The sequence below is a fragment of the Neopelma chrysocephalum genome, unplaced genomic scaffold, assembly GCF_003984885.1.
Source record: "Neopelma chrysocephalum unplaced genomic scaffold, ASM398488v2 Primary Assembly neopelma1_237, whole genome shotgun sequence".
Classification (NCBI taxonomy): Eukaryota; Metazoa; Chordata; class Aves; order Passeriformes; family Pipridae; genus Neopelma; species Neopelma chrysocephalum.
This window is the reverse complement of record NW_020897899.1, coordinates 689-10622: the sequence shown is the minus strand read 5'-3', so window position 1 is coordinate 10622 and position 9934 is coordinate 689. Positions and strand designations below refer to the sequence as shown.

Below are 9934 nucleotides of genomic sequence, written 5' to 3'. Positions count from 1 at the left end.
CCCCCCCCCCCCCAGCCTGGGGGTGTCCCCTGTGCCCCCACCCTCCGCTCCCAGGGGGGGTTAATGCAGGGGAACTGAGCTCCAGCCCCTTCCCAGCGGGATGTTATTATTTCCCAAGGTGGGATTTTGTACTTTGCCCCCCCCCCCATGCATCCCCAGGCATGTAAGATAACTCTATATTTATATATATATATATATATATAGGCACATAAAGCCTCCTGTTGCTTTAGAAACTTCTCCTGGTCCTTGTACCATGAGAAAAAGTGGGGAAAAAAGAGCGAAAAAATAACAACAAGAGGCGGGAAAACAGGAAAAGGGGCGGGGGGGGAAAGCCCAAGGAGAGGAGAAAGAGGAGGAGGAGGAGGAGGAGAACGAGGCGCTGGCAGCAACACGAGGACACGGACGGGGACACGGAGCTCCCCCACTCCCGCCCCAGCTCAGCTCCACATTCCACAGGCAAAATCCCTCCCCCCGGGGGGCAAATCCCACCCCAGGAGGCAAAATTTCCCCCCGGGGGAGGAAAAAATCCCACCCCAGGAGGCAAAATCCCCCCCGGATCCCGCCGTGCTGGGGCACCCCGGGGCCGCGGGGAGGGGGGAGCGGCAGCAGCAGCAGCTGGAGGCAGCAATGGGGGGGTCCCCCCCACTCCCCGGCCGTGGGGACCCCCCCCACCCGCGCTGTGGGGACCCCCCGACCCCGCGCCGGGGCCGGGGGGGCTCAGTCGAAGCCGTGCCAGTCGCTCTGCTCCGAGTCGTACTCGAGCTCGGCGCCCACGCAGCGAACCCCGTCCAGCAGCATCGGCGTCCCGTGGTGCCGGTCTGGGGACAAAAGGGGGGGTGGCCTTGGGGACAGCCCCGGCCTTGGGGACAGCCCCGGGGACACTGCCCAGAGGTGGGGAGGGGGGGGAACACCCCTTTTTGGGGCGGGGTGGAGCAGATTTGGGGCTCGCTTTCCATCCCAGGGGATGCCCGCGGGCGGTGCCGGTCCCGGGGAGGGGACACTGTGCCCCGTCCCTGTCCCTGCCAGGAGTAGGGCAGCCCCCCGAGGGTTGGGGGGCACGGGGGTGGCCGGGATATGGGGGGGGGCAAGAGGGAGCTGAGGGGGACCCCGGCCCTGCCAGGATCCCAAACCCAGGGATGTCGGGGTCACCCCGCACCCCTTCCCAGGGTCTCCTCAGCCCTCAGGGTGGTGGTTTTGGGGTGAAAATCCCCTGGTTTAGGCAATTCCTCAGCACTGCCCAGGGGTGGGGACAGCCTCCGAGTGCTGGGGGGCACGGGGGGCTGGGGGTGGCCGGGATATGGGGCGGGGGGACACGGGGGAAAAGGGGGAGCTGGGGGATACCCCAGCCCTGCCAGGATCCCAACCCCGGGGATGTGAGGGTCTCCCCACACCCCTTCCCAGGGTCTCCTCAGCCCTCAGGGTGGTGGATTTTGGGGTGAAAAATTCCCTGGTTTAGGCAATTCCTCAGCACAGCCCCCGAGGGTTGGGGGGCAGGGGGTGACTGGGGGTGCTGTGGGGGAACCCCAGTCTGGAAATGGTCTCAACCCCGAGGATATTGGGGTCACCCAACACCCTTCCCTCCCTGCAACCCTTCCCAGTGTCTCCTTGGCCCTCAGGGTGGCAGATTTTGGGGTGAAAAATCCCCTGGTTTAGGCAATTCCTCAGCACTGCCCAGGGGTGGGGGGACACAGGGGGGGCTGTGGGGAGCTGGGGGAGGAACCCCAGCCTGGCCAGGCATGGGGACACTGGGGATGTTGGGATCACACCCCCCTCCCCGCACCCCTTCCCAGGGTGCCCTCAGGGCAGCGATTTTGGGGTGAAAATCCCCCAGTTTAGGCCCTTTCCCAAGGGGTCGGACACTCGCACTGGGACAACGGGGGCAGAGGGGCCATGCTGGGGGCACAGGCCGAGCCCCAGCCCCCCCTGAGCCCCCCGAGGCGCTGCCCCTTACCCATGACCCGGGCCTGGACGGTGACCCTGACGTGGCCGTGGCCGGGGGTGGCCAAGAGCAGCTCCTCCCTCAGCACCCCCTCCTTGTGCGCCGTGTACTCGCAGTGCACGCTCAGCCCTGGGGACACGGGGGGGGGCTGAGCCCTGCCTGGGCCCTGCCTGCACCTTCCCTGCCCTGCCTGCACCTTCCCTGCCCTGCCTGACCCTTCCCTGCCCTGCCTGTGCCCTTCCCATCCTTCCCACCCTTCCTGTGACCTCTGCACCCTGCCTGCACCCTTCCCGCCCTGCCTGTACCTGCCCTACCCTGCACCCTTTCTATCCTCCCAGCATGTCCCCTGTACCCTTCCCACCCCTCCCATGCCCATCCCACTCTTCCCGTGCCCATCCCACTCTTCCCGTGCCCATCCCACCCTCTTATGCCCATCCCACCCTTCTCAAGCCCATTCCACCCCTCCTATGCCCATCCCACCCCTCCCCTGCCCTTCCCACCCTTCTCAAGTCCATCCCGCCCTTCCCGTGCCCAACCCACCCTCTTATGCCCATCCCACCCTTCCCGTGCCCATCCCACCCTTCTCAAGCCCATCCCACCCCTCCCATGCCCATCCCACCCTTCTCAAGCCCATTCCACCCCTCCCATGCCCATCCCACCCCTCCCCAGGAAAGGACAAGTCCTGGGATTTGGAGACCCCCCCCGGGGAAGGGAACATTCCCACAATCCAACCCACCCCCGTGGAACGCGGGGGGAGGAATTTGGGGGGCTCTGCACCCCCTGACCCTGGCTGTGCCCACCTGGGGACGGGCACAGGGGCTGCTGTGGGGGCAGGAGGGGACAAGGGGGGGCCACGTTACCTTCTGGCAGGGGGGTGACGCTGAGGACCCGCAGGTTGGGGTTGGGGACGGGGAGGGCACACACGTCCCCCCCTCCCCTCTGCTCCAGGGGCAGCAGGAAGGTGATCTCGTACTTGTGCAGGATCTTCAGGAATCCCACCTGGAATGAGGGGGGCACGGGGGGGTCACCCATGGAACCAGGGGTGGTCCCACACTGGCACCGGCCCGGATTGTCCCCAGAAAGGGGGGGGGGCAGGTCATTGTGTCCTAAATATCCCCCTGATTAATCCTGGGGGGTGGAATTCGTGTCCTAATCAGTTGGGAAAATGTAACAAACGCCATCGTTTTGGACAAAAAAAGTGGCAAAAACACCCAGTTTGGGGCAAAACTCTGGGAATAACAGATTCCGGCCCAGATTGTCCCCAGGAAGGAGGGGAAAGCACCTGGAGGGTCGTTGTGTCCTAAATATCCCCCCTGATTAATCCTGGGGGGTGGAATTCGTGTCCTAAATAGTTGGGAAAACGTAACAAATGTGATCATTTTGGACAAAAAAAGCGGCAAAAACACCCAGTTTGGGGCAAAACTCTGGGAATAACAACCCGAGGGGGTCACGGGAGCAGCTTTCCAGCAGGAGCCATTCCAGGGCTGGAAAAGCCAGGAGTGAGTCTTCCCATGGAATTTCTCCCCTGGGGATCTCCTACTTGTGCAGGATCTTCAGGAATCCCACCTGGAATGGGGGGGGCACGGGGGGGTCACCCCATGGCACCATCCTGGATTGTCCCCAGGAAGGAGGGGAAAGCACCTGGGGGGTCATTGTGTCCTAAATATCCCCCTGACTAATCCTGGGGGTGGAATTCGTGTCCTAAATAGTTGGGAAAACGTAACAAACACGATCCTTTTGGACAAAAAAAGCGGCAAAACCACCCAGTTTGGGGCAAAACTCTGGGAATAACAACCCGAGGGGGTCACGGGAGGAGTTTTCCAGCACGAGGCATTCCAGGTCTGGAAAAGCCAGGAGTGTGTCTTCCCATGATGAAAAGCAGATCCCTCCGGAGCCGGAGGCCTCGGAAAAATCCATTTTGGGAAGGGAGCAGCGAGCTGGGTGGGACCCAAACCATTCCTGAGGGACAGCCCGGAGCAGAGCTGGGATCCCAAACTGCCAGAGGGGGAATATTCCCAAAACCCCTGTCCAGACCCAGCACCTGGAGAAGAGAAGGCTCCAGGGAGAGCTGAGAGCCCCTTGCAGGGCCTGAAGGGGCTCCAGGAGAGCTGGAGAGGGACTGGGGACAAGGCATGGAGGGACAGGGAATGGCTTCCCACTGGGAAAGGGGAGATTTGGGTGGGATATTGGGGAGAAATTCTTCCCTGTGAGGGTGGGGAGGGGCTGGAATGGATTTCCCAGAGAAGCTGTGGCTGCCCCTGGATCCCTGGAAGTGTTCCAGGCCAGGCTGGACAGGGTTTGGAGCCACCTGGGCTGGTGGAAGGTGTCCCTGGGTGGGCTTTGGGTCCTTTTCTGCCCACACCATTCCATGACTTATCCCTTTTAAACCATGGAAAACCATTTGGCACCAGCCCTAAGGAGCCTTTTCTCCGGAGGGCCGGGAGCACCCCAGACCTGCTGGACCTGTCCCGGACCCCCATGGCCCCATCAGGGACCACCATGGGCCCATCAGGGACCCCATAACCCCATCAGGAACCCTATAACCCCATCAGGGACCCCCATGACCCAATCAGGGACCTCCATGGCCCCATCAGGAACCTCCATATCCCCATCAGACACCCCATAACCCCATCAGGGACCCTATAACTCCATCAAGGACCCCCATGGCCCCATCAGGGACCCCATAACCCCATGAGACACCCCATAACCCCATCAGGGATCCCATATCCCCATCAGGGGCCCCATAACCCCATCAGGGACCCCATAACTCCACCAGGGACCCCCATGGTCCCACCAGGGACCCCATATCCTCATCAGACACCCCATAACCCCATCAGACACCCCATAACCCCATCAGGGACCTCCATATCCCCATCAAACACCCCATAACCCCATCAGGGACCCTATAACTCCACCAGGGACCCCATAACCCCATGAGACACCCCATAACCCCATCAGGGACCCCATAACCCCATGAGACACCCCATAACCCCACCAGGGACGCCCCATCCCTGAGCTGGGGGGTGTGGGGGCTCTGCCATCCCCCCCTCTGTCCCCTCCCTGGCTGTGGGGGGGCTCTGCCATCCTCCCCTGCGTCCCCCCTGTCCCCCAGCCGGGTGTGGGGGCTCTGCCATGTCCCCCCCCGTCACGGGGTGTCCATCACGGGGTGTTCATCACGCGCTGCACGGGGGGAACAAGAGCATCCACCCCCCTTTTCGGGAGCCCCCCCTTCCCGCCCGGGAGCCACCCCTGCACGGCTCTGACTCAGCCCCGGCAGCCGCGGGCGGAGCACGAGGTGCCACCGCGGGGGGCTCTCGGTGTCCCCTCCCTGTCCCCTCCCTGTCACCGCCCCCGGACCAGCCAGGACCACCCTCGGGAATGCGGCTGGAGGGAGGGAGTGAGGTTGAGACCCGGCTCAGCCCCCCCCGAACCGGGCAGAGGGGAGGGTGCCCCGTGTCCCCAACATCACCCAGCGGGTCCCCAGAACCGACTGTGACACCCAAACCTGCTCCCGGGGATGGATCTGGGGGAAAAACGGGAGAATCCAGAGCCCAGCACCCAGTAGTGCCCTGGGGAGCATCACGGACACCCCCCGGGGGAGGACATGGGGTTTGGGGGGCTCCCGGGACCCCCCCAGGGTGTGATGGGGAGCTCGGGGGAGCACACGGGGTTTGGGGGGCTCCCGGGACCCCCCCCAGGGTATGAACACCCCCGGGGGAACACACGGGGTTTGGGGGGCTCCCAGGACCCCCCCAGGGTGTGATGGGGAGCTCGGGAGGACCGTGAGGACACGGAGCGATGGAAACGTGCCCCAGAGCCCCCCCAGGATGGCTCCAACCCCTCTAGACGAGCCCAGGGTGACCCATCCCCCCTGTGCCCACCCCTGTGCCCACCCCCTGTGCCCACCTTGACCAGGAAGCCGCCGTCCTTCTCCTGGGTCACCATCACGGCCGAGTCGTGGAGCTGCTCCTGGAAGTGCACGTGGGCCCCCTCGGGGGGGGGGGCTGGGGGCGAAACGCACCGAGCCCCCCTTGCCCTTGCTGCCTGCGGGGTCACAGAGCCCCCCGGTCACGGCCCAGGACCCCCCAACAGGGGCTGGGACCCCCCATCAGGGGCTGGGGGGACACACGGGGCGAGGCCGGAGTGTCCTCGGACACGGAGGGGCTTCCCCGTCTCCCCCCCATCCCTGTGCCAGGGGCTGGGGACACAGGGACACAGTGACACGGGGAGCAGGGACCTGCCACCACCCCATGCCCAGAGGGTCCCCGAGGGTCCCCAAGTGTCCCCCTCTGCTCCCTCCTGTGACTTCCTTAGGACAAGAGGTGACACAGGCTGGGACACAGGGGACACAGGGACACAGGAAGCAGGGACCTGCCACCACCCCATGCCCAGAGGGTCCCCGAGGGTCCCCGAGGGTCCCCAAGTGTCCCCTGGGTTCGGCAGCATCTGATCTCTCCTGTGACTTCCTTAGGACAAGCGGTGACACGGGCTGGGACACAGGGGTCACAGGGAGCAGGGACCTGCCACCACCCCATGCCCGGAGGGTCTCCAAGGGTCCCCAAGTGTCCCCTGGGCTCAGCAGCATCTGCTCCCTCCTGTGACTTCCTTAGGCCAAGCGGTGACACGGGCTGGGGACACAGGGACACAGGGAGCTCCTCTCCGAGCAGGGACCTGCCACCAGATGATGCTCAGAAGGTCCCCAAGGGTCCCCAAGTGTCCCCTAGGCTCGGCAGCACCCGCTCCCCCCCCCCAGCCAGGCCCTCCTGGGGAAGGGGACACGGGTGGGACGAGGCCAGGGGGGCAGGACAGCCCCCCACACATCCCCGGGCCAGGATTTTGGGGAGCAGCCCCCGAGCCCCCGGAGGTGACACAGGCACAACCCCCGGGGGGATTTGCACGTGCTCGGTTCCATCAGGCTCTGTGGGAGCTTCCCGGGAAAAGCAGCCTCTCTTCCTCCTCCTCCTCCTCCTCCTCCTCCTCCTCCTCCCCCCCGAGCCCCCGGCCCCGCTGCCTCCATCTGGCAGCGCCGGCAGCAGATTGTCGCCTCCTTGCCTGAAGAAAAGGCTCTTTGTGCTGGAAGCGCCGGGAATCCCGGGATTTAATGACCCGGCATTGTTCAGCCGGAACAGCGCGGCCGAAATCCCTTCCACACGCAGGGGACAGCGAGGGACACGAGGGACACGGCGACCAGAGGGACGTGGCCACACACGGGGACACGCGGGGGACCCCCCCCGGGACAGGGCACGGCCACCCCCCCCGCCCCACTGACCCCTCCCGGGCGCCACCAATCCTGAGGATCTCGGCGGATCCCACATCCCGATCCCACGGCGGGGATGGGAGAGCTCCCGGAATCCCAAAGGGATAATCCCAAAGGAGGCTTTGTCACACAGGGGGACGGGTGACACCTGGGGACAGCACCCGGGGGGACACAGGGCATGGCCACCCCATTCCGGGCTGGCACAGCCAGGGAAATTCCGGGCACAGGGAGGCTCCAGGAGGATGGAGCTGCAGGAGGATGGAGCTGGCACCGTGAGCAGCTGGCCTGGCATCCCAGTGTCCCCTCCCCGTGTCTCATCCCGGTGTCCCATCCCTGTTTCCCATCCCGGTGACCTCGAGTGGCTGTCCCGTGCCATGGCCCTGTCCTGGCTCCCGAGGGGACAGTGGGGACCTGCCAGGTGGGGACAGCCCTGGAAGAGCCTGGGGGGTGACAGTGGCACTGGAGGGGTCCCAGGCCAGGGGTGCCAGGCAGGAAATCCCCTGGATCTGGCATTTTTCCCTCCATGCCCATGGCAGGAGGGTCCCCAGGACCTGTTGGACTCTTGGACTCCCCATGTCCCCCAAAATGAGGACACCCAGGTGTCCCCAGGGGCCCCCCCAGGTCCCCCCAGCCCCTCTCCTGTTGCTCCTGTTGCTCTCCAGCCTCATCCTGCCGGGATGGAGGAGGAGGAGGCTGTGGAGGGAGCGAAGCCCTCGGGATGGAGCCGCCCCAGCCCTGTTCCCCCCGGGATGCTGGGAGCACACAGGAGCCAAATCCCACCCGGGGATGGCACAAAGAGCCCCCTCGGGCTTTGCCTCACCTCCAGACCCCCCAGTCTGGCACTGCCAGAGCCTTTTGGGAGACACTGGGATCCACGAGCACCCCGGGAGTGGGGGGTGCCAGGGCTGTGCTTGTCACTGGAGGGGTGAGCAGGGACCCCCTGAACAGCAGGAATGTCCCCCTGGTCCCCCCTGGACAGCAGGAATGTCCCCCTGGTTCCCCCTGGCCACCGACCTGCTCATCCCCTCCATGGGCTGTTCCAGGGAAACCTGAATCCCTGGATACAGGCAGAGGGACCCCCTGGCACGGACAGGGCCAGGGGACCCCAAAAGCTCCAGGCAGCCCCTCACATCCCTGGATACGGACAAAGGAACCCCCCGGCAGGGCCAAAGGACCTCCCAACAGGATTATGGGCAGAGGGGACCCCAAAAGCTCCAGGCAGCCCCTGAGTCCCTGGATAGGGACAGAGGGACCCCCCAGCAGGGCAGAGGGGACCCCAAAAGCTCCAGGCAGCTCTTGAACTCCTAGATATGGAAGAGGGGCCCCTCCAGCAGGATTATGGGCAGAGGGAAACCCCGGGAAGGCCACGGACAGGGGGGAGCCGGGGGAAGGGACACCAAAGCACGAGCCTGGCCCTGGATCCGGGCAGGGATCCCGAGAGGGGACACGGCACCCGGACTCACCCCTGCCGCCCGTCGCCATGCGTGTCCCCTCGTGTCCCCTCTGCTGTCCGTGTGTCCGACTTCAGTTGCCGGAGCAGGGGCGCATCGTCCGGGAACGGAGCTGGAGCAGGGAGCGGGCAGGGAATGAGCCGGGAAAGGGCAGGGAATGGGCAGGGAATAGGCAGGGAACTCCCCCCGCGGCTCTGGGAAAGGGGGGATTCCCCCCATGCCCTCTCACTCCCCGTGTGTCCCCCCCGTCCCCTCGTTCCTCCCCATCCCCTCTCACCTCCCGCTGTCCCCTCTCACCACCCCCGTTCCCCCCCCCCCCCCCCCCCCCCCCCCGCTCCCCCCCCGCGTCCCCCCCGTGTCCCCCCGTTCTCCCCATCCCGTCTCACCCCCCGGTGTCCCCTCTCGCCCCCCGTATCCCCCCGTGTCCCCCCGTATCCCCCCATCCCCTCTCACCCCCGTTCCGTCCCCTCCGCGGCCGCTCCGCTCCCGGTCCCCGCTTCCCGCTGCCGGGCCCCGCCCCCTCGCTCCCATTGGCCGGCGCTCCCCCAGCGCCGCTCCCATTGGTCGGCGGCCCCGCCGGTCACGCCCCCGGGCCCCGCCCCCCAACGGCCTTCCCCGAGCGTTGCGGGGGGCGGGGCCGTTGCCGGGGGCGGGGCCGGGGCCGCGGCAGCCAATGGGAGGCGGGCGCGCGCGGCGAGGGCGCCCCCTGCGGGCGGAGGGGGAACTGCGGGGAGGGGGGGGCGGGACCCCCGGTGCGCGGGGGCGTTGCCATGGAAACGGGGCGATGGACCGAGGGCGGGGGGCTCCGGCACCGATCGCGACAGCGCCGCGACACCGCGGGGAGGGCCCGTTCCACCCCATCCCATCCCAGTACATCTCATCCCATCTCATCCCATCCCATCAAATCCCATCCCATCCTCTTCCATCCCATCCCCATCCCATCCCATCCCATCCTATACCATCCCATCCCATGCCATCCCATCCCATCCCATCAAATCCCATCCCATCCCAATCCATCTCATTCCATGTCATCCCATCCCATCAAATCCCATCCCAATCCATCTCATTCCATTTCATCCCACCCCCATCCCAACCCCTCCCATCCCATCCCCTCCCATCCCATCCCATCCCATCTCATCCCATCCCATCCCATCCCATCCCATCCCATCCCATCCCATCCCATCCCATCTCATCCCATCCCATCCCATCCCATCCCATCCCATCCCCATTCCATCTTAATTCCAATTCCATCCCATCTTGTCCCATCCCATCCCCACCCCATCCCAT

At 65.6% G+C, this 9934-nt stretch overlaps 1 protein-coding gene across 1 annotated transcript; it reads right to left on the bottom strand.

Annotated features, from left to right (window-relative positions):
* Positions 1–623: 623 nt before the first annotated feature.
* Positions 624–9213, bottom strand: CUNH20orf27 (chromosome unknown C20orf27 homolog). Its single transcript, XM_027703550.1, is given in 7 exon segments — positions 624–818; positions 1952–2068; positions 2800–2938; positions 5846–5945; positions 5947–5983; positions 8660–8759; positions 9101–9213. Coding segments are annotated over 6 exon segments (513 nt in total). The 5' UTR covers positions 8679–8759; positions 9101–9213; the 3' UTR covers positions 624–717.
* Positions 9214–9934: the final 721 nt, after the last annotated feature.